General features: G+C 47.1%; 6 protein-coding genes across 6 annotated transcripts; 2 read left to right on the forward strand and 4 right to left on the reverse strand.

Moving 5' to 3' along the window:
- Positions 1–26: 26 nt before the first annotated feature.
- GIQ15_00807 (DNA replication licensing factor MCM2) lies at positions 27–2,782 on the reverse strand (the record flags this gene model as incomplete). The annotated part of the gene is made up of 4 exons (XM_033548224.1): positions 27–206; positions 300–2,515; positions 2,586–2,701; positions 2,778–2,782. 4 exons carry the CDS (start codon positions 2,780–2,782, stop codon positions 27–29), a joined length of 2,517 nt encoding a protein of 838 aa, XP_033409175.1.
- A 435-nt stretch (positions 2,783–3,217) lies between these two features.
- On the forward strand, positions 3,218–4,844 carry GIQ15_00808 (mlo2; the record flags this gene model as incomplete). The annotated part of the gene is made up of 3 exons (XM_033548225.1): positions 3,218–3,327; positions 3,399–3,453; positions 3,513–4,844. The coding sequence occupies 3 exons, from the start codon at positions 3,218–3,220 to the stop codon at positions 4,842–4,844; spliced, it is 1,497 nt and encodes a 498-aa protein (XP_033409176.1).
- Positions 4,845–8,426: 3,582 nt separating this feature from the next.
- GIQ15_00809 (meiotic mRNA stability protein kinase SSN3) lies at positions 8,427–9,272 on the forward strand (the record flags this gene model as incomplete). Its single annotated transcript, XM_033548226.1, has 1 exon — positions 8,427–9,272. One exon carries the CDS (start codon positions 8,427–8,429, stop codon positions 9,270–9,272), a length of 846 nt encoding a protein of 281 aa, XP_033409177.1.
- Positions 9,273–17,262: 7,990 nt separating this feature from the next.
- Positions 17,263–18,339, reverse strand: GIQ15_00810 (TOXD protein; the record flags this gene model as incomplete). Its single annotated transcript, XM_033548227.1, has 1 exon — positions 17,263–18,339. The coding sequence occupies one exon, from the start codon at positions 18,337–18,339 to the stop codon at positions 17,263–17,265; it is 1,077 nt and encodes a 358-aa protein (XP_033409178.1).
- Positions 18,340–18,815: 476 nt separating this feature from the next.
- GIQ15_00811 (uncharacterized protein) lies at positions 18,816–19,970 on the reverse strand (the record flags this gene model as incomplete). The annotated part of the gene is made up of 1 exon (XM_033548228.1): positions 18,816–19,970. One exon carries the CDS (start codon positions 19,968–19,970, stop codon positions 18,816–18,818), a length of 1,155 nt encoding a protein of 384 aa, XP_033409179.1.
- Positions 19,971–21,001: 1,031 nt separating this feature from the next.
- On the reverse strand, positions 21,002–22,691 carry GIQ15_00812 (UV-damage endonuclease; the record flags this gene model as incomplete). Its single annotated transcript, XM_033548229.1, has 3 exons — positions 21,002–22,039; positions 22,098–22,499; positions 22,548–22,691. The coding sequence occupies 3 exons, from the start codon at positions 22,689–22,691 to the stop codon at positions 21,002–21,004; spliced, it is 1,584 nt and encodes a 527-aa protein (XP_033409180.1).
- Positions 22,692–24,079: the final 1,388 nt, after the last annotated feature.

Below are 24,079 nucleotides of genomic sequence, written 5' to 3' on the forward strand. Positions count from 1 at the left end.
TTGCACAATAATAGTAGAGGAAGGGGTTAAACGTACTTGGCAAAGGCTCTCGAAAGGGCCTTTTTGCAGCTTATCTTCTGGCTGCCAATGAACGAATCAACCGTTACGGCAATCGCACGGTCAATATCGCGAGAGGAACAATACTCGGATAGACGCATTTTGCAGAACGATTCCGCAATTCGCATGATGGACTCAAGATGTCGGACCTATCATAATTAGCATCTAGAAATCTATAGGGGTGGAGAGACGACGTAGAACAGCAAGTTTGGAGGGATATGGCATAAAGGGTCAACACATACTGTGATAGGGTATGCTCCAGTGGCTAAACTCTCTCGTCTCAAATCAGCAAAGACTTCAGAGACCTTGCCCTCGTCTATTTGGTAGAGTTTTGGATGACATTTTTCACGCGCGTAGACTATGTACTTCCGCAGTAGTTCTTGTGGAATAGCGTCTGCTCTTTGCACCCTAAATCGAGATTCAGGTGAATCCTCTGTATCATCTTCTTCTGGGTTTCCGTCCGCATCTCGCATTGGATTTGATCGGTAGTGTGAATTCATCACAAACGAAGCCAGTCCTTCATCTATCTCTGGATTCACCATATCTCTTACAACACAGAGGATATCGAAACGTGAGAGGATGGGCTCAGTGAGCTCAACATTTTGAGAAAAAGGGATAGTCCCCCTGTAGCGGCCACCAATAGGGTTGGCTGCTGCAACGATGGAGCATCGTGCCTGAAGCGTGGTGACTATACCACCTTTCGATATAGATATCGTTTGCTGTTCCATGGCTTCGTGAATCGACGTACGGTCCTGGTCGTTCATTTTATCGAATTCATCGATTAGACAGGTACCTCGATCAGCGAGCACTAATGCACCGCCTTCTAGGGTCCATTCGCTAGTCATTGGATCACGACGAACGTTTGCAGTCAAACCGACGGCGCTGGCTCCCTGTCCCGTAGCGAAAACTGCACGATGGGCAGTCTTCTCAATATATTTCAGTGCCTGAGACTTGGCGGTACCAGGGTCACCCAGTAACAGTACGTTGATATCTCCACGAATGTTCATTTTCCCTTGAGCAACCTTACTAACACCGCCAAAGAGGGACAAGGCAACTGCAGTCTTGACATCCTCATGTCCGTATATACTAGGGCAGATTGAGCCTATTATTCGCTCAACGATAGCAGGATCTTTGGAAAGGGCTTGGATCTGATGTTCGTCATCCTCGGTCAACTGGAATCCAGCGAGTTGATCGTGGGATTTGACAATGTGGTTAGCTTCGATGATTGTGCTGAATACCGGTAGGCCGCTCCTTTGACTCATTGGAAGACCATATTGATTGCGGTAAATACCAGTAATTTCCACCTCATCACCTGGTTTTGCAGAGTCGATTAGATCTGCAAGGAGAATTACATCACGGTGACGCGGGAGACGGCCGGCGGGAACAGTTCCGGGGGATTCTTGAAGGGTAAGTTTCTGGAAATTGCGATACTCGGTTCTCTCAGAATTCAAAGTGAATGGGCCACGGCTTTGGCAGTTTTGGCAGAATGAGATTTTAAGCTCACTACTGGAGTCCTGCTCGAATGGACCGAGCGTGACACCGCATTTGTTGCAGTTGAACATGATATATTTTAACTGTGGAAAGACGCCTGTCCGCCTTGTGACCACACCGCTGACACAGATAAGGCAGTTAAGGTGGCTCTGACGAAGTTGACGCAGTGTGTACTTGACGGGCAAATTGGTGATTCGTACATGAATTTCGCTATGAATGCGATGGTAGTCCCTATAATGCAATAGAGTCGCTTCCATGGCAACCTGATCAAAGATTTTGAGGACCTCTGCTGGGGCGTTCGCCAGGAAATATGCAATAATTGATTTTGTCTCACTGAGATGTGGGTATGCAACCTCCAGCGATTCAGAATTCTCCTCTCCAAGGTTTTTAACGAGTGTGCCGTAAACCGATATTCCGTCTTTATCGGTGAACTCGGTTATGAAGGACTTGAACTCCCGATAGATTGCTCTGTGAATTGCCGGGGTTGCAACCCATTCTGTAACGTTATCTGCCTTGATATCTGCCATATCTTCCAAGGTAAGGTCCGCTTCGGGATCATCCATATCAGCGTCCTGGCTCTCCTCGTCGTAATTACGTCGATGTCTGCGAGTCTGAAGCGAGAGGTCAGGAACACCATCGAAGTCGTCCTCCTGAAGAAACGCCGCGGGCATCTTCCGTCTGCGGGCAAGTTCACGGTCTCGTTTATTAAGTCTTGCTTCGAGCTGTCGTCTCGTTGCGAGATCTAGCTCGTCGTGATCTGCATCATCGATATCGATTCCCCCATACTGATCGTCTGCACGGTCCCTATAATCTCTTTCGAAATTGTCTGCAAACAAATCAATGCCGTCATCGTCCTCGGCCATCTCTTCAAGGTCGTCGATATCCTGGACAAACCCCTCCTCTGCGGCGATATCATCATCGTCGTCAGCTTCATCCAATGGTAACATTGGTGGGGAGGATGGAGGGGCTGAATTGAAGTTAGCAAGCGTATCCAAGTTAGCCCATTTGATTTTTTTGTATTGCGTTGCTAGACTTACGACTCGAAGGAGGTGGAGCGGAAGAGTTATCGTCAAGGCCGTCATGTCCACGCTTTCTACTAGCGAGGTTTGCGCGCCCACGGTTACCAGCAGAAGTGCTGGGTCGCAAAGGTGAACTATAACGAAACCAAGACAGTTAGTACTCTGACGTGTTATCCAAACGATTCGATAGTTTGGTGGGATGAAGCTAACCTCATCGTGAATCAATTATGTCCCCGCCGAAGTCGCTATCAGACCTGCTCAGGGGTTAAGTAAATTGGGTAAGGAGAGGAATCGATACTAGTATCCCTAGACTCTGCAGTTACTCGGTATTTTGGTAGAATTCTGTTGATGTCACCGGCGCTTCGAGGTGTTCGTTGTTTGATGCAGGTTTAAAGCGGTCGTGCGAAAAGCAGAAAATGATAAGGAGATAAACGAACGCGTCGCGTCGCGCTTAAACCCGCGTTTCCAATTTAACCCTTTTGGGAAGTGAGGTGCAAACACCGCAAACAACCTTTGTCGCGACGATTCGAGGTTTGAGATGCGCCGGAGCAGCAAGAAATGACATGAACAGCATCTTCTCCTCTAATGTCGACGAGAACTGATCTGCTGCTGTTTTTCACTGTCTAATTTACTCTATAGTTCCCTGCGCGATGGAAGACGTGCCTACCAACCCGCCGCTTCAGGTAGCAGCTGCCAATGGGGAGACCACTATCAAGCGACGCGAGAGCTTCGTCTCGCAGGACTCGCAAACAGCCTCGGAGTAAGTGGGAAACCAGCTGCTGTAGCCAAATTTTGCCTGCATTGGACGCTCGTTTACTGATACTTATGCAGTTTTATTAATGAGCAGCTGAGACTGGAGGCCGATGCGCGGGAAGCCTTGCCTTATGTATGTTACCTGACCTTCACGATTACTGCAAAGTGAGGACTAACTTGACGCTGATAAAGTCATTCGACAACTGCACACGACCTCTTGGAGCACTTCGACAAAGCCTATTCTCTTGCATAACATGCAATCCCCCTCCCAACGATACAACGGCGCCCTATATCCCCGCAGGAGTTTGCTATTCATGCTCGATCTCTTGCCATGGCGAGCACGAACTGGTTGAACTATTCACCAAGCGCGACTTTGTCTGTGACTGTGGAACTACAAGGCTACCGTCCACGTCGCCCTGTGTCTTGAGGGCGGACCCAGCCACTGGGGAGAAGGGTATACACTCGGAGGAGCCCTGCGGGAGCAATAAGTACAACCAGAACTTTCGAAATAGGTTCTGCGGCTGCGGCGACACATACGACCCGCACAAAGAGAAGGGGACAATGTTTCAGTGTCTTGGTATCGGCTCAGTTGAAACTGGTGGCTGCGGCGAAGACTGGTGGCACCCGGAATGCTTAAGGGGACTGCCTCGCGTGGTCGCTAATCAAGAAGACGATGAAGATCCGCCTTTTCCCCCTGGATTCCCCGATGAGGATGATTTCGAAACTTTTATTTGCTATAAATGTTTGGATGCCAATCCCTGGATTAAGCGGTATGCAGGAACCCCCGGGTTCTTGCCGCCAGTCTACCTCGAAGAGAAACAGTCAAACCCCTCAGAGAATATAACCACAGAAAAAGAAGAGCTCACAAGCGAATCACCTTCAACACTGGCGAAAAAGCGAGGACTTGAGGACGATGAACACAATGAACCAGAGTCTAAACGGGCAAAGAAAGACCCTTCAGAGAAACTAGATAACACTGACGAGCCCAGCAATTCACCAGTTAAACCCAAGGAAATGCACGAATTACTTCCCCCTAACGGCCCTAAGGGGAAGTTTTCTCTTTTTGTCAAAGAAGACTTCCGAGACCACCTGTGTCGATGTGCCGAATGCTTTCTCAATCTTAAATCTAACCCTCAACTGCGTGAGGAAGAAGAGGTTTACGAACCCCCACTATCCGAGGATGGTGATGGACAAAATGGTAACAACAGCGCTGGTAGCATCCATACAGGCAGTCTCCTTGACAGAGGGGAAGCTGCACTCAGCAATGTAGACCGTGTCAAGGCAATCGAAGGAGTGATGGTTTATAATCACCTGCGAGACAAAGTGAAAGAGTTTTTGAAACCTTTTGCGGAGAGCGGTAAAGCCGTGGGCGCAGAAGATATTAAATCTTACTTTGAGAAGTTGAGAGGCGATGACCAGGCAATCCAGGAGGCTGGTGGGAAAGCTTCCGCTTCTCGAAACGAAGACGACGGCGGTGCTGACAACAACGATGGTGACAGCCGAAGAGAACAGAATGGTATGTAGTAACCCCTTCGTCGCCCCGTGGATTAACTTTATCTTCTAAGTGGTAGTGTCTAACGGCTCTCATAGGTTATTGAATTTCATTTATGCCTTCTGTTGGTATATGTAACATTAAATTTTCGACGCTTTAGTTCTCTGGCTCCTTGCCATTCGGCTCATGTATTCCTATGTCTAGTACACCTTGGAGCTCATAATGGTACTACGAAATTTTAACGACTTACTTATTTAATACCCCAAGAACCTAGAGGGTCATTCACTCCTGGGTTCCTCTCTTTTTCGCTCTGAAGCCTTCTAACCCTCTTAGTTAACAGCCCTGTACCTAATGGCCCAATGATGGTACATAAAACAATGGCCCAAGTGACAATCAGATATATTTCAGAGCTTCCGGCGCGCGACTCACCACGAGATGCGAAGAGGCCTGTTGTTTCAGCTAAAGATGCTATTAAAAAACCAATTTCGCCACGCGAAGTCATAGCTGTACCTAGTATTGCTGCTGGATAGAGGGATAGTGGCTTGTTGGTTCTAGGAAGCGTGGATGGAGAGCTGGCTGAGGGTGAAGCACTGGGGTTGGAGCTTTCCGGTACAAGGGGCCGAGGTACTGTCCTTCCATCCTGTTTTCTCCCATGATTTTGTCCTCGAGCGCGTAATTGGATGGAATTTGCGCTGCTGACAGTATCCTCCCCTTCAATTTTGCGACCTCTTGTTGACCATCCTAGACACGAGGCATGCCCCATGACGGTGGAATGTATATTCTTCGGTATGTTGGCATCTGGCCAGCTAATATCCAAGCGTATGAGCCATCCACCGGTGACGGCTTTACCAAAAAGCATAAGAATTGAAAAGACAATGCCTTTCCACACGATTTCACCACGGAACATATCAGTTATTGGGATTGCAAAACCAATCGATGCCTTCCGTTTAGTTAGCAGCTTTGCGGCCGGGGGGATGTAAATGATTTTTGACCTACGAAAAAGAATGGCTTCAAAATACGATGCACAGCTACCGAATAGTATTGGTGATATACAGCTGAGCCGTTATTTTCGAGGAGAGTGCAATGGCCACCTGTGGCGCTATCGGCATCAGGGCTTGCGCCTACTACCTCTGTTTCGGTAAGCGGCCGTGCGGCCGAAGTGTTATGTTCAGATTGTGGCTGAGATAACGTAAATGTTATCTGTTTTGTAACTACCTCTGGGTGGGGAACTTCGCTGTCCCACCAACTGATCGAAGCTCCAGCCAGGTAAGCAGCAAAAAGGTTGGATGTACCGGCAAAAGTAGCACCGGTAACAAGTCCAATTAGTATGAGCGTATGAACGATGAACGCAGCGTGCACCATTTGTGATACCTTGTTCACATAACCGCCTGGATTTGACCCCCGCATTCGATTCAGTGTCAGGGTCAGTGGCTTCACAATTAACCAACAGACTAATGGAACAACGATGGCAAAGCCAAATGATACAGCCAAAGGCCTAATAACGGTAACAGGGTTAAACGAATTTTCCGCCTTTCCTAGATTAGAGATCACTTGAACCATAACAAGTCCAACCACATCATCCATCATTGCAGCACTGCTTAATACTGTTCCAAGACGGGTGGCTAATAGCCCACTTGTATTTAAAATGGTAAAAGTGGTTCCTAGGCTGGTAGAACACAGTGCTGCTCCTGCAGCAAATGCTTGCAGAGAAGTCGCTTTTGCAAGTGACTTCAGCACGAAAGCGATACCTATGGGGAAGCATATCCCAGTTACCGCCACTGCCACGGATAGCGAGATGTTTGCCTTCAAAGACCGGAAGTTTGTACCCAGTCCGCCTGTGTAAAATATGAGTTAATATCGTGTTTTTGACGATAGTAGCCTGAACTTACCCTCGAAGACTAAAAGCAGCAAGCCTAGATATCCAAGTTGAACGATGGTATCTTGAGAGGCCCTATCTAGCCATTTTGTGCTAGGAGCCCCGTAAGTGACACCTATAAATACCTGCCCAAGAAGACCGCAGAAGATCAACTTGTCGAGGAATGTATTGATAACGTTGAGAGAAAGAATCAATGATGATTGAATAAGGATGGTCTGGATATTTGGCTCATGATAGGGGAGAAAAGATTCAGTCCCAGCAGCCATCATTTCGTAGCTGCGCCCTAGAAGCAAGGGGGTTAGAGCTAATGATATGGTATGAATCGCCAATAAATGTACAGGTTTCTTACATGTATAATATCCCGTGGAATACCTCCTGCCTTTGCGTTTAATATTATGGTATCTCGACTCGAGTAAGAATCTCGATCGAATAAAAAGAAGAACGCTACAAGGCCTTCAGTCCTTTTCATGGCTTTAAGAGTAGAAGTCAGGGTAAAGTTTCAGCGGACGTTGAATGGATCACGTGACTCGGCTTCTCAATTTCCGTTGGTCCGAGATTTAACGACATAAAAACAGCTGGAGATGGAAGTCCATCACGACCATATCAAGCAGCATAAATAAATGGGACAATGATGATACTCCTGTTTTTTAGACGACCAGGAGTTTATTCTAACCCTAAAAAACCTACTTAACCAGGGTGCTCTTTCCACTGTTTTTCTTTTTTTTTAAGCCCTGTTTAATGCTGCCTCGCTCAAATGGCATCGCGATCAACTGCCAAAGGCATGCATCGGACCGTACAGGTGGCTTTCGATGGTAAGACGGCCTTTTCACAGGAACCTTGCCGCTTGTTGTAGCTTTATACTCTTTTGCACGCGTTTGGTTTACTTTCGCCTTCTGCCCCTGGTTGGAGCTGATTGATACCCGTCATTTTCTGATTTCCTATTCACCTCAATATCAGCCTATCACTTTTGATTTCAATTGCGTTTCATTCCGAGAGGCTCTCTCTCCCGATTGGGTCAATAGAGAACACGCATCGGATCACTATTTGAGCCTTCCTTCATCCCGTTCCTATTTCATCAACCTCACGGAGCATAGTCTAAGTTGAAAAACATAGATCAATGTAGTACTCGATACTCGTGTTTATCCCGATTGGACATGATATCATATTCGACTTTCATGCCGCATCCCCTCTGAGCAGAAGCTCTTTTCCCTTCTCCTTGGCTTGAGCCTCGGAATTCCATCCATCCCTGATACACGTATTTGCTGACAGAATACTATTTTAGATTCCGCCAATCAAATAAAATCCCCAGGTTTTGGGTACACGAGCAAAGTTCGGATACGAGAGAAATACCATATCGTTGGATTTATCAGTAGTGGTACTTATGGACGGGTGTACAAGGCAGTTGGCAAAAATGGGCAGAAAGGGGAATTTGCCATCAAAAAGTAAGAGTTTAACGTGCCTTTCCGACTAATCTCGTAAGGCGAGTGCTAACGAGATAACTAATTTTAGATTTAAGCCAGACAAAGAGGGAGAAACTATCCAGTACACAGGACTTTCGCAATCTGCTGTTCGAGAAATTGCCCTCTGTACTGAACTAAATCACCCTAATGTCGTACGGCTAGTGGAAATTATTCTTGAGGATCGATGCATTTTTATGGTATTTGAATATACTGAACATGATCTCTTGCAAATTATTCACCATCATACACAACCTCAACGCCATGCTATTCCGGCACCAATGGTAAAATCGATTCTTTTCCAGTTACTTAATGGACTTCTCTATCTCCATTCGAATTGGGTGTTACATCGTGACCTGAAACCAGCGAACATACTGGTGACTTCCAGCGGCGCAGTTAGAATCGGTGACCTCGGACTTGCTCGATTATTTTATAAGCCGCTCAACTCGCTATTCTCCGGTGATAAGGTCGTTGTGACAATATGGTATCGCGCTCCAGAGCTACTACTTGGAAGCCGCCATTATACCCCGGCCGTCGATCTATGGGCTGTAGGGTGTATATTCGCCGAGCTCCTTTCTCTTCGGCCAATATTCAAAGGCGAGGAAGCAAAGATGGATAGCAAGAAGAATGTCCCTTTCCAAAGAAATCAAATGCTCAAAATAATGGAAATTCTGGGAATGCCTCTAAAACAGAATTGGCCTGGGTTAGCTTCGATGCCCGAATATGGTCAACTCCAAGCCTTCGCTCTAGGCCCCGGGACAAGCCATATCCACAAGCCCTCCAGCTTAGAACCATGGTATAATTCATGCCTCAAAAGTGGTTCATACTCTTCTTCGTCAGTAGCAGGAACTCCGGGGAGGGAGGGATTCGACCTCCTTTCTCAGCTTTTGGAGTACAACCCAACAAAACGGATTACAGCGAAGATGGCCTTGGAACACCCCTATTTTTCTACCGGTAGCCCGATTACGGCGAACTGCTTTGAGGGGTTTGAAGGGAAGTACCCCAATCGGAGGGTAAGCCAGGACGACAACGATATCCGTACGAGTAGTTTGCCAGGAACAAAGAGGAGTGGACTTCCAGACGATACGTTGACATCAAGGGCCGCAAAACGTGTCCGTGAGATGTAATTCAAGGCTATGATTGGTTACATGGCTATCCTACACACTGAAACAGCCAAAGAGATGTCGAGTTTATGCCAAAGCTATAACCATATAGAAGACTTGACAGGGAATGAGAACGACCTCATCTACATTATTGAATTTGCAAAGTCGCCAAACGCGAATACCTATACTTTGTGTTGCATTCAATATTGAGGGGCCAAAGGATTAACTTATCTCAATTAACACCCTCCAAAGGCCGAGTTTCAATACTAGCGAATCGAATGTCTGTCGTCAGCTAGCTCCAGTTATTCCCAATTCTAACGATTTCGATACGCCGGTAAATGTCCAGAGAAACATAACATAGCCGACCATCGCAGTAGAGATACCTGCAGGCAGCCATACTTTTACATACCCCGCCGGATACTCTCCCCCAATCTATAAGCTCTAGCCCTGTGGGTTTCTCCTAGCCTCACAGCAGGATTATCCTAACACCGTGTGGCTTAACTCATACATGTACTTAACACAGGGGTTCGGCGATTCCGTGACACACTGGCCCAGAAGAAATTCCAGTTTCTTCACCTTGAGGCGACTCACCCTGCCTTTTATATGGTCACATAACTTAGCTACTACACAATATACATACAGTTTGATATGATATCTCAGGATCGATTTTTGTTCGCTGAAAATCCCAGATCAGGGGGCCAAGGTGTAAGTAGCTTACTAATTAACGACCCAACGACGTCAACATCCTTGTTATAAACGTGAGCTGTCATTCTAAGCAGCCAGGTACCCCAGATAACACCTAGGAGTTCTAACCTTGTGGTGCAAATTCTGGATCGCAGAAAGCTGATTGAGCTGACTTGAGTTTGAAGCCTACATCTGGACAGTACTGACTAAGCCCATAACACTGCAGGTAGCTGAAGTTTAGCTCGAATTACTCAGTGCATCCAAGCATACCTTAGTCATTTTGGCCCCCAGAACTGTTATTTCTGCTTTTGTTACACAATTGCATTGAGCGGAGTTGAAGACGCCAGTCCCCTTACCCTCTTGTCTCAACTTAACCACAACTCCGGAGTACATCGCTTATATCAGTTTTAACAGACAGTCATGAATCAGCCACCATCGAAAAGGGCCTCTTTATGCGCTTATGTACTCGGGCCTGACACGGCTCCCAGGCATATAAAGGGCTCTGTCTTCGACATTCCAGTATCAAACGCCTGGATTTTGCACTCCCTTTATGTCATTTTCGCGGATTTGTACCTACACCATGCAGAGTTCATGACATAGTAAGTCTCAATCAATATCGCTTTAGGTGATGATGGTTAAAAATATTAAAACTACATGCATATTAGTACTGTTAGGCCATAATATTACCAGCTAGTACCAGGAGATCGAAAGATTTGCACCATTACCCAGACTTATATTGATACGCGATAGCAGCTGTTATGGCTTTGGCAACTGCATTGCATGCTGCCGTGGGCAATTTTCTCACGATGGTTGCGATGTTCTCTCCGCTTGATCTGTTCCTTTTTCCAGGAATACATAACACCGATCTTCGAATGTACATGGCGAGTGTGAAGCCTAACGACGCCAGATCTATCCAGGATGTGACTATTACTTTGTTACCGTCTACTTTCGTGTCCCTCGATATATTCCAAACTATGCTATTGGAGATGATGCTACTTTCAACCGTTGCTTTTTTTGTCCTTTGAGACGGTTTTAAAATGCAGTCCTAAGGCGATTATGCCTTCAGCCATAGACTGGCACAAGGGGTCAGTATAAATTCTTGATAGAAACATATATCATCCAGGCAACCCTAATGTTCTGAGGCTTCCATGCTAACATAACTTCATACAAGGACCTATCCCTTTAAAATCGGCTACCTTTAGTTGACAGTGGCTCCCTGGGTATGTCTAACAGATGAACCCATTAAACCACCACGTAGCTACGGCCCCCGGATGGAAGATAATTGGACTTTTTTTTCAAAGTCTCAAGCCTCCCCTTGTCCCGGTTCTACCGATCGGCCCTACATCAAACTCTGTGGTACATTATCTGTCAGATTTTGCCCTGGATTCCTTTGCAGGTATGACTTACCTTGCATAGCTTACTCGTCAGGACCGCCGCATACTTCAAAGACAATTGGAGGGTTATTAGTGCATATTCTTGCAGTCGGACGGAGTTTTAAAGTTGTATACAACTGGAAATCCTATGCGGGAGCACTCATGGCTAGAAATATATCATGCACGACCTAGCCTAGGTTGAGATGGGATTGATGGCGTATGGGCTTGCGTGGATCTGATAGTATGTCACTCTCAACCCCATCGATAAAAAGGTCATACTGTCAATTTATCAGGGGAAAACTTTCACTTTAGTTTTGACTTAATCCTCACCGAATTTTCTAAGCTTGCTATCTAAGCCTTTCTACCTTGTGACCTTTATCAGAATCTCGGCTGTTATCGTTCTGTCTTCCGAGCTCTAGGAGCGGCCTATAATACTTTCACCTTAATTGCATTATAACCCCTTTTTAAACATTCCATCCCGACTTCCCTAGTTTAAGTAGCAGTATCAAATGGCATGCTTCTACTGAGATAAGTGCCTGACACTAGAAGGGTAAACAGTCCACGAAAAGATTAAGAAGACCTATATATTGACCCCCAATAAAATCGATTTACGTATCAGCTAAGGATAGTATTATGGGAAGGTTGGTCGTCTATCATATGGAAGAGAGTAATCTAGGGCATGAAAATAGTTTAAGTATTAATAGTTATCTTTAGGAGAGCCGCGGGTTAAACACCAAGCTGCTACTGTAAAATCCTAGTGGCGGTGTTTATGCCATTTAACCCACTCTATAAACTCCTCGTTGTTATAATGATAATCCCTGGAAATGTAATGAAAGAGGAAGACAGCGACTAACATTAGTAGTTACATTAGTTGGCAAGGCGAATTGTAAAATTTATTGGCCTAAACTTGCTATCGAGTCTCGAGGACCAGCTCAGGGGCGTCCTGATTTCCCACCTTCAAGTCCCGGATTTCTCTCATGAAGAAACCCACAATATCTGGGGTATAACCAGTGGTTATACCCAATAACTCTATCTGGGCGAACCATGCGATGGATCAGGGGTAAGTATGATGAGATCCTAACGTTATATACGTTCTCGGGCCACGATAAATGCTACATCCCCGCCAAAAGCAACTCTGCTTCTTATCTTATTTTTGCAAAACCGCCGTTAGCGTTTCAAAAAACGGGGTTACCCAGTGAGGTCGTATTGCTGCTCGTATCATGACGCCTTCGAAGTTCCTTCTGCCCAGCTCATGGACAAGATGGACAAGGCGATCGAAGCATTTTGGCGGAAGCTTCTTCTCTCTTTCCTCGCACAATCCTAAGCTTGTTTTTGATCGGCAACGGCCTTGTATCTTATCTCCGCCTCTCTGCGGAACCTTCATCTATCCATATGTACGGAGTAGACTTGAGGGCAGTGAATATAGGAACTTGACAGATAACTCTAACCCATAGAATTGAGTGGAATAGCCGACGCACGACGTCCCCCATTAACCATACGCGGAACCGATGACTGATTTCCCGCCCCAGAGCTCTTCTTTAGACCAGACGTAGGGGTCAATCTCCTCGGGGCTGCGCTCTCCGGGTTTCCTTGTCCGCGGAAAATGAAAGCCTTGTCATATGTAGGTTGGAGTATTGATCGAGAAGCTCATGTTGAACTGTTCGGCCGAGTGCAGAGCTTAATAGATCCAATGCAGTAGAAGTGCCTTGTTTTAGGGCGTAGATCATCCGAATTTGATCAAGCTGTCTGGCCCCTGTGGACTCGGGCTGGCGTTACATCTCGGCTCTCGTATCTGAGCGCCAGAGATGCAACTCTTCTGTAGCGATAGACGATGCCGTAGGAACCAGCCGCAACCGAAGACACCTTTGTTTTTATTTTTGTTTTGTTTTTTCCCTGATGATCAACTTATATAATTAGTATACGAAAACTAGGCGCCTCATTCAAGGAAGGGGGCACGTATATCAAGTTGGAGTAGTTAGTGGGTAGACTTGCTACGCCATGTGGGTTTTACGGACGACGCTGACTAGTTAGTTCGGGAGATCTCCTCGCCTCGAGTCATGCTATATCCTCTAACCTTGCTATATATCTGCTGAATATAACAGGGCTCCCTTGTCTGTAGTGGTGTCGATGATGATGTGAACCTACGTCTCGAAGATATTGGAGCTGAGTGCTACTATGTATGCGTATATATGACAGTGTGGACTCCGATTCTATATTGATACCTGATCCTAACATTGACAGCTCTTGATAGAGCTTGTTCAAATTAGAAGATATTCTTGTATTTATTCTAGATAGTAATATTTTTTGTAGGGATCATGTGCGTGACTGGTTGCATTACAATACGAAATCGTCATGGGTGCAGTCTCGATTTTTACATGGCAGACAAAACCCATTCTATGGCTGCTGATATGAATGGCCTTGCTGCTTGTGCGGGATCTGGCGGGCCCAGAGGTAGTGGATTTGCAACCTTCTGTTGCCAGAACTTCCGGGAAGCAATAATGCAGGTATATGGGAAGTTATGCATAGCATTATTTATAGGCTCCGGGTTATGCGATTTCCGCATTTATTACACCCACAGTATTCATATATCGATCAAGGAACCGAGAGAGCAAAGTAAATTATAACAATCCCCTAAAAAGTCTATAGAAATGGCTGCGCCTTTACCAACTTTTTAACACCATCTATTATTAATGACAGCCGTGTGAAAGTGTCTCCCCTTTCATCCTGGGCATCTAAACGCTCTTGCGCCTGCACCGCTCTAACCATAGCTGGGGTAATTGTCTCCGCATTGCCCCATAAACTTGTTGGAAGGTGGTTGTTAAGCTGACCATCAGGGGCATACTGGCTCCGAGACAAGCCCAGTGAGTTGTGTAGGCGATGCAACATGCGTTCGCTGACCTGAACGACAATAGATATCTCAAGACCTACCCCCACATATGACTGGAATGAGCCCAGTTTTAATCCAGGGAATAACCGAGATATATCCGAGGGCATGGGGTCGACAGCATTCGGGAAAAGGAGAAAAGTATGAAGGTCTGTGAAGAATAAGGCAAACGACTGGGCCAATCGAAGGTAGCATGACACGACAAGTAGAGTCGTTGAAGTATCCATATGAGGTGTCTTGCCTGACACTATAGGTGATAATTGGCTGCTGCTACCACTAGAGCTTGAATAGGCTGTCGACGAATTTGGTATATCTGAAAATTGTTGGGCTAATAAGTCCGAAAAGTCGTTCATCATCGCAGGTTCGTTCGGTACTGGGGAGTCGAGATCTGGCATGAGTTCACTGATAAGGTCCGGGGAGATATTTAGTAAGTCATCTCCAGATTCTGAAGTTGGTATTAACTGCGTTATTAGGTCCGTGAGTTTCCGAACGTTTTCCAGCATATTATGTATTGGATAGTTATGCAGCCGAGAGAACAAAGCTTGTTTATCTTGACCTGTGCAGTTCCTCATTCGTTCAAGATGGCGGAGCTGGTCATATTGGGCCAGGCTCAGGGCTGTAAGCTCTCGAACATAACTATCCAGAGACTTCTCTACAGTCGTAAATTCTGACCCGAGGCCAAAGCTGGGCCCATTAGGAAATTCTATTGTTCTGTTTCGGGGTATATCCACTGGCGTAGAAGCGTGTTCGGTAAACGGAGGACGGGAACTCCCAAAGGAGGATGTATTATCGTTGTAAAAAGATATCAGATCGACTTTAGTATTAGCCTCATCCCAGTGAAGATCTTCAAACATTCCCGAATCTTCCGTCGGGCCCTTGGTAGACCCATGCATGGAAGGGCAATATTGCCGGGGGCTTGGAGGCTGTGGAGATCTTGGGGAAGACCGTTGAAGCAAGTTTGGAGGGCTACCCCTACTATCCTTTTTTGAAGAGGCGGTAGACGACGTAGAGGCGGTTGTCCCTGACCGTGTGGGCCGGCCTATACGGTTCGGAGGGCTATAAACACATGGAACAGACGCACGACGACAGCGATCGCATTTACTTCCAGCCTCAGCGCCTTCAGATCGTAAACATCTCAACTTTTGGGCATGACAACGATTACAGGCTAACCGTAGCCGTGCTTCTGTCGAGTATTTCTGCGTTGTCTTCCGCTTTTGGCCCTGGGATCCGTCACTGACCGGTCTAACCGCGAATGTTGCGTCCCCTATCATCGTTAGGGAAGGGCTGTCAAGAAGTTCGACTTATTTTGGGGAGGAGGGGCAAAAATAAAGCAGCTTTTGGGACGGCGAGCAATCGAGGGTCTCCCGGATATGAGGTACTGGTCTGACAACCAACGTACGGTAGGGTAACAAAGTAGAGAAAAGCTTTGGGCATTTAAGGGAGAGGGTGGAACTAAGAGCTATCCCAAGAAAACAAAAAGGATAGGCATTCCGCGGTTCAAGGTCATAATATATCTCCTTGCGAGAAATACCAGGGTCCTTCAACTTTTATACCTACATGGTCTTCCTCGTATTGAATGCATTCTTGAAGATGGCAACAGTATCATTGAGTCTTGATATGGATATTCCCGCAATTACTAGGAGTGGATATTAGTTAGCCACAGACAAGAAAGCCTGGAGAGCTTGTTTTACCTCACGAAAACCAATATAAAAGTGCTGGATATAACACGCCAAGGTGAGGACCAAACTGCCAGGGTTTCATTGCACCAACCGTATACCAATGTTGACCCCAGTCCGCCTATCAATGCATCAGGTAGGATGGACACAATGGGCACGAACGATGGCGGTGCTATCAAAAGGCGCACGCCGTAGTCCGTACATGCTAGAGAATCACCCAACGATCGTTGGAGATACCAAAGATAGCAAGATATTGGATAGGAAGGAAAAGCCCTGCCCCTGCAGTAATAATGCTGGTCACAATCCTAGTCAGCTTACTTACACGAGTGTGATGTGAGTGTATCTAGCCCGAAGCGAACAGTGGGCGCCACCTCAGAAAGCTATTAACGAGCTGTTCCCGCTATGCAATAGTGGAGATATACGAATGCGCAAACTGTCCGTCCTCACGAGCGAGTCTCAATTGAGGGGCTCGAGTGCCGGTTTTGGCCACTTGGATCCCCTGCGGCCGTAGTGGGTGGAGAGGAGGGAGTGGGGAGATGCCATGCCACAAGTTATATTCCCTTAGCTGTCTCCACGTGTATAAGAGGGCAGATATAATACCTCCGGCCCCAAGATAGGGCCAGGAGAGGGGTGCTCTACCGTGAGAGCTGAAACGCGCCGTGTCCCGAAATGTCGAGATGGAGAGGCTGCAGGACCTAGATGTAGGTGAGACTTGGCGAAAGTGCGCGCAGTAACATGCCTTCATGGTTATACGGGCTGCCTAGGGTCCAGTTCTCGGTATAACCTTGCAGTGTTGCTATATTAAGACACAAGTTGACTCCACGATGGCTTCTTCCCCGTAGGACGTGGTGAAGGTGCCTAGTGAAGCTACACATGAAATAAGGAAGGGTGTACGGAACACTCCGTAGTTAGATAAATAGGGCGACGGTGCAAGATAGTTAACTATCGTCTGTCTGTGTACTATGCGGAAAAACACGAAGCTGTGGGTTGTCATCGAATTAGGAATGGCCAGTGGCTCGGTTGCAAATAACTAATAAGCTTAAAATGCTTAAAGCTTAAAATTTAGTGCATCGACGTCGAATCATTTGCTCGCACCATCTTGCATAAATTCGAAGTACTCCATATAGGACACGACTGAACAGTGGCCAATGCTAGTGCTGATCGACTCGATAGGGATTGCATAAATTTGTGGCTCATGGGTTGATCACCTCGAGCTATGTAGGCATGGATATCCCTGCCACTACGCCATAAGGGAGGTCCTTACTTACGATGAAAAGCCATGGGCATGATAGATCGTCTAAGATTGGCTATCGCTACATATTTATTAGGTCCCGGTGCCAGATAATACAAGTTAGCAGTGACTTGCAGGATAAACTACTACATTGTGAAGTAACGGTTTAAAACACGAAGACAAGTTTTTCGCCTGATACCGCCCCTGATTTCACCTCGTCTAGACCGGCAAGCACGTCCTCCCATGCTGCCTTTTCTTTAACCCTCAGAGGATGAGGCCGCATCTTCTTCTCGTCGAGGATTTTCTGGAGAACCTGAGCCAACCTCCCTCCGAATGCCCTTGTCTCCGCGCTTCCGGGCCTCTCGTACGGTGGCGGCCATGCAATATCTTTGCCCAGCATGGAGATTCCCACAATCCAGGTAGCCTTGATGGCCTTCCTTGTGCTAGCTGTTGACTCCCAGAAGGGGTCTAGGGAGGTGTAGTGCCCACCAGCGCGGCCAATGGCACCATAGCATATGTCAATCGAGCCTTTCGTCGAGATACAATCAAGAGCATATCTTAGGTTGTTCCCTGTCGCCTTTCTGATTTCTTCCGCACACGTCGGCGAGCGGTAATCGAACACCTCCTCAGCACCGTAGCTTTTGACTAGTTCGTAATTTTTGGGTGAGCATGTCGCAATCGGCCGGAGTCCTGCAAGCTTGAGCAACTGGATTGCTGTTGTGCCCACTGAAGTGCTCCCTCCATACACAAGAACGGTCTTTGGCTCCTTAGCGGGCCGGAGTACCGGCCAGACATCAAGCTCTAACAAGAGATTTTGGAACAAAGCTTGACCAGCAGTGAACCAGATGGTGGACATAGCCCCGCCAATGGACCAGGGCACGCTTTCGGGAAGGGTGAGTGTAATATCCGCCGGGGCGCTAACATAGGTCGCAAAGGCCCCTGAAGAAGGGTCAAGAGGATCTGATCCCATCACGGCTCCGCTAACTCGATCTCCAACCTTGACGTTCCTCCTAACCCCTGAGCCCACCGCCACAACAACCCCCGCAAAGTCGCACCCTCCAATTAGCCCGGGCTTGGAGAATCCGGCTTCCATCTTGGTGTCGACAGGATTCACCGACACCACTGCCGTCTTCACAATGATCATATCGGGTTTTAGTTGGGCCACTTGGGCTTCGTGAGAGACATGCAAGTTGCCATCTTCGCCAAAGGTGAGGGCTGTTTGTTTTTCTGGAAGCTGGGTCATTGCTGTTGACTCGCGCACGTCTTTGCTTGTCTGTTGAATCTGTTGCGTACCTTGGATGGGTTTTCTGTTATAGAAAAGTTGTTGGCTAGGCCAAAGGCATTATATTCTCTCCGTGTGGCATTGTTAAGTTTTGTAGGTGTTATTCCATGAGAAACATTTGCAATGCGCCGTCCGAAAGCCTCCGAATCGGCACCATCAGCGCCGGGATGGGACCGTTATATGATTCTCGCCGAATTGGAGGCTACCCGTCTTACACAAGGATCGTGGCGCGCCTCTTCGTCGTTTTGAGATAGGGAATACTTGGCCTTTGGTTGAATCTCGACAGCAAAAGTAATTTGTCTCTAGTAGCCTTGGTGACCAGCTTGTAAGTAGGTTTACACCGGTCTATGGCCGTCCTTAAATAAAAAATGAGGTAGGTAAAGTCAATAGTGGGAACTCTCAAATTTCAATGACTATTCTAGCTCATCCTCTTAGTATTACAACTGCCGGTTACTGATCCCTTTATAGTCAGACTTAAGAGCTGTCATCTGAATATATACTATGGTAGCCATCCCTTGGTGCTCTGGCTCCCCGGATTCACCTCCAACTACTGCCGAAATAAAACCATTGTTTCCCGTCTTCGCCGGAGGTGCTGCTGTCGGCATGCTCCACCACAAGGTCTGGTGATTGAGTTCGAAGGACCAATGCTTGCTGCGAGCAGGGGAAACAAAGTCCACTCTGTATCCAGAAGTATGGTCAGAATAATTTCCCTTCACTTTGCCGCTGTACGTGGAGCGAAAGGCTAGATAATCTTCCGTCAGAGAGACACTATCATCTGAGACCATTTCACAGAGCACTGCATCGTCCTTCACCAAAGTGGCCCTAGTATATGTCTTGCCCGGATTGAGGCGACTGAAGAGGCGGAACAGGGCGAATGTATAGGGGCCTGCGTGGCCGCGGACATACGTGGTCCCTTCCATCATGTCAGGCATTGACTCGGTAGATCGACAATAGTCGTTGCCTCCATAGCCATTGAACTGCAGTCGTTTCTGCCCGTCTTCCTGACAGAATGTAAAGTCCACTTCTGCTTTGGCACGAGGAATTGCATGGACCCATGATAACCCCGGCCCCATGAGCTGACTCTCGGCGGAGGTGTCGATATCTTTCTTGCCCTTTTGTCGAAGCTTCAAAGTGCCTTGGACAGTGGGTAGGTTGAGCGTAACAACTGCTTCTGAAGTGTCTAGCAGGACTTCGTACTGGGCCGACGGAGCATCGTTTTGGCCCTCTTTCTTCTCTCCTATCCATTTGCCTACAACTTTCCCAGTCTCTGTATTGACTTCGACAATGCTTTCTTTGGCGAAAAGTTCACCAGCTACTTTGCTTCCATCATGCAAGCTGGCTCGAAAGGTGACGCGAATTGGACATTTCCCTAAAACCGCTTGCGTCCCGTCGCGGAAGAATGTCATGGTAGCGGCAACATTGTCCACCGTCGGGTCGACCGCGTCAAAAATCCATGCCTCCAAATGGGTTTTGCTTAGGCAGCTGAGTCGAGGAAAGAATATGTGCTCGTACTCCGTGCAATGAGGCGCAGGACCGTCTATCACAGGGTCATGGTCCTTGACCTGAGAGACAATGCGATGTGAATCATGCATCTCGATGGTTTTAGGGGGTGGGTATATCAACTAGGCAATGTTTGAGTTGTAGTCGCTGCAATCACTAGTATTTCGAGCGGCGTGAGAAGAGCTGCCGAAATATAGCTAGCATGTCCTCGATATACTATCGCTCGAAACCATAGCGGGTTTAAGCATGGTAGACAATGAACCGGCGGGAAGGATCGAGAGTATGCCGCGGGGACACTGTGCCTGATCCTCGAGCAATGCACCGAAGGGCATGTTGCCGGCTCCTCGTATTAGAGAAGCCGTGGTTGTTGTGTGTCAGGGCTTGCCGCCTCGAAGCTCTCGCCGACTAAATACGAAGCTGAAGTCGCCGAACTGAGGCCCGGTTCTGCACTTCCCATGTGCTGTGGGGATGGTTATCTGAACCCCAGTAATAATAGTAATAGCCTATTATAATGTTAAATTGGCCTTCGGTTTGGAATTAAACATGGTCCAGCTGCTCAGCGGCTCGTTACGAAGGTCCAGACCATGTTGCTGGTATATTCATCCGGTAGTGGTATATGATATAGTGGTTATGGGTATGGGGGTATAGGTTTTGACAGCATATATCACGCGAGCCCGTCCATATGATGAAAAGGCATTGTGGTGGAGTGGTTAACGCGTTTCGTCAAAATCCCGGACCTTCTCTAAAAGCTCCAAGAAATTTTTCGTTTGGATAGACATTAGATTCCTTCTGGAGCGGCCGAATCATCCCGGTGTCTTTTTTTTTGTGGCCAATTCTTCCTTTGGAATATAGGAAGAAACTTCCCTTCAACGTCAAAGGCCCAAATATGATATTCGTTAAGGAAAGTTTAATAGCACCATACGAATATTTAACCTAGGAGCCAACAAGTGGAGGGACATAATGCAGCAGCCTCAGAAAATACTGATGTATTCTATACTGGTGTGTTAATTGGTAGCTGCCATAGGAACGTTTCCGCAGCTTTTAAATTTCAATTCTCATTTAAAATTGTATGCGCTCTATAAGGCAAGCGCTGGTAGGAGCCCATTGTATAAAATCCACTAGATTAATCCCCCCTTTTACTTCTTGTCCTTCTAGAGGCGCGAGTAGGTAGAATACTCTGGTTTTCCTGGGGTTTGCTCTCTTCTTTGGCTTTTGGCCTCTGTCGTTTCACGGGTTGCTTCGCGTCAGATAGGTCATCTGTGAGTGATATATCGTCATTCTCGTCTGAGGTAGATTCTGGTTTTTTCTGTCTTGTTCGTTTCCGAGGTTTATCTAACTTGTCGGTTTCTTTGGCCTGGAGCATTGCTGTCTTTGGTCCGCGTTTCTGAGGCCGAAGCCATTCTTCCATTCCTGGAGGCCAATAGACTCGGCCATGTGGGCCACCCATATTGATCTCGCTTGAGGCAAGCTTGGGAGTATCGCTAGTACTGGCAGAATTCGACCTTTTACTGGGGGGTTTATTCTCATCGTCACGGCAGTATGGAATGATATTGTTGATCTTCTCAAACCCTGGGAGCTTATAGATTCTCATAAGTTCGAAGACAGCTTGCTCTTTATCTTTGGCTTCAATCATTAGATCCATCGTTGGATCACAGGGTGGTAATATGTATACTCTAGGATTATGTTTCCGACGTTGCATTTTGGTGATCGCTCCAGGAGTAGGTTCTGAATAATGCATTTTTTGTGTGATTGACTTTCTCGTCCAAGTCGATCTTATCCGGTCGTAGAGAGACATGATATCGAGTGTTCCCTCCCGAATCTTATCTGCGTCGAAAAGAATGTTGTGGTGGTGATAGTCCAACACGAAAGGGATGTTCAATTCTTCGCATATGGGTAGGAGGTCATGGACTGTCCAGCTCATATCGTCATTCTCCAATACCAGTCTGTTTTTAACATCTTGCGACAATGTCGAATATACCTCTCTAAATCGATCAAGGGTGCTCTCCTTATCACCAAACGTGCCGCCCATGTGTAAAATCATGACTGCGTCGCGATCCATCTGGGCTGGTAGTTTTAGGAGGCTAAGCATTTCTGCATGATATTCCAGATCTCTGATGGCGTTCTTGATAACCTCCTTGCGTGGGGAGCCAAGTTGCGTGAACTAAAACGTTTAGCTATTATCCAATGGATTGGAGCCAGCTTCGAACAAACAGTCTTACCTGGCCAGGATGAACGGTAAGCCGATGACCATGTTCTGCGGCAATACGTCCCACCTCAGCTAACGCCTCGGACGCGAATGGCGCAAGTTTATAACCGTACTGTGCATGGCTCGCAAAAGGGAACATCTCACTGCTGATTCTCATGAAGCGAATTCCAAATCGCACGTTCCAACGAATCAGCGTCATCAAGTCCCGGGCATTTGCCAACCCCAAATTCTGGACAAATTCTTGGCCCCTCGCAATGTCTGGAAGTTGGCTACGGTCTGGTCGATTTTTGGTCGCATGGCGGGCTTGAGATGGGTCTTGGAGGGGATGTCGGTTCTCGAGGATGGATGCAATGCGACATGTCCGAGAGCAGAATACCGGAGGGTTTGCATTGCGGAGGTACGTATTGAGACACGCCTGGGAAGGTCAGCAGCTGCGATGTATCGATGCAGCTTCGAAGCTTACATATCCTAACCGACCCTTCCAGGGCAGAGGCAGGTAGCCACTATTCACTGGCGGCGGTAGTGATACTGCTTGTTCCACTGCCTGTTCATCCACTGCCACTTCGACGCTCGACTCGGGGTCGAAAGCGTCTATACTGGTGCTCATATCTCGCCGCCGTTGCGTCTGAACTCTTGCAGAGAGATCACAGGTAAAATTCGGAGGTGCTAAAGGGCATGAAATGAGCTGTCTAGCCCCTTTGAAAGCAACAGATACCGCAATTGGGCGGTTAATAGGACCAGCAAGCATCTAATCTTGCGAATAATGAGCTCATGTCGTGTGAAATGGGCGTAGAGCTGTGGCTTGCAGTTGATATCAAGTAAAATGTTGGACAAGGTCGATGACATCACTGGTCTCTTTGTCTGAGATACGAGATATTTGATTGATTTGATTGGTCAGGTGGGTCTGGAGCAATCTATGAGATTTCAATCTATCAAGCACTGATCATCTAAATACACGATATTGAGCTTCTATTTATGTTCCTCATACGGCCATGTATCTTGCCATCGCGGAGATGCCAGCTACAGCTGAAACAGGCGTTAAAACGCCGGGCGTAGCATTTGTTCGATGATGGAGAGCTGACACTGATATTTAATGAAACGGCGTAGTTGACTAACGTGTTTCGTACGATCAGGCAGTATTACACCGAATCTCCGTTCAACACTTTGGTCCCTTTTGGGCGAATGGCTTGGCAGGGCCCCAAAACATCAACGACTTCAACTCCAACATCAAACATCCAACTACACCCCATCGACTCTCTGGCAGAATCAGCCCCAGCACGTCGCTCCTAGTGAAAGGAGGCTAGAATGGCTGTCTGTTCTGCTCATAGATGGGCTCGACATAGCCACGCGCATTCCAGGGACTTGCTCCTTGCTCTTACTCCTCGTATTCCCCTTGTTAACCCCGGTTAGATGATACGGCGTCTTCGGCATGATTTCAGCATCCCTGGCAAGAATTCTACCATCGAGAAATCCTCCGATAGCGGTGACTTTTGAGTAGGAAAGCAATGTGGCTGGATACCCGCGTGAACACCAGACCTATCTGGACCATGTGGCCACGGGATGATACCTCGTATCAACCTTTCAGGGGAGGAAAAAGAAAAACTGGAGATCTACAGGTGCACACATGGTGCAGCCAGGGCTCGTCGACATTTTTATCGATAGGCTATTGCGCTGTGGTGTTGAAAAATGCCTATTGGGGAATATTGCAACCCTGAACAACACGATAAACGTGGTGACCCTTGCCGTACCAGTTATCCGTTTTTGCTAATGAAAAAAAAAAAAAACATATTGCTGCTCAATATTTTAAGGATTTGTAGAGCATGCTGACTACTCTAGGTAACAAACATGCGTTTCAGGGTACCATACTATTGCATACGAAGTATATTGAGGTCAACCAACCTGCATACTGTCTAAGAATAGAGCACAAGGTTGCCTAGCTATGGAAGCATTTGGACCATGGTCAGCATCGCAGCCGCAAAGTCAACTAAACCACAG

The sequence above is a fragment of the Arthroderma uncinatum genome (assembly GCF_011692745.1).
Source record: "Arthroderma uncinatum strain CBS 119779 chromosome Unknown scaffold1, whole genome shotgun sequence".
Lineage (NCBI taxonomy): Eukaryota > Fungi > Ascomycota > Eurotiomycetes > Onygenales > Arthrodermataceae > Arthroderma > Arthroderma uncinatum.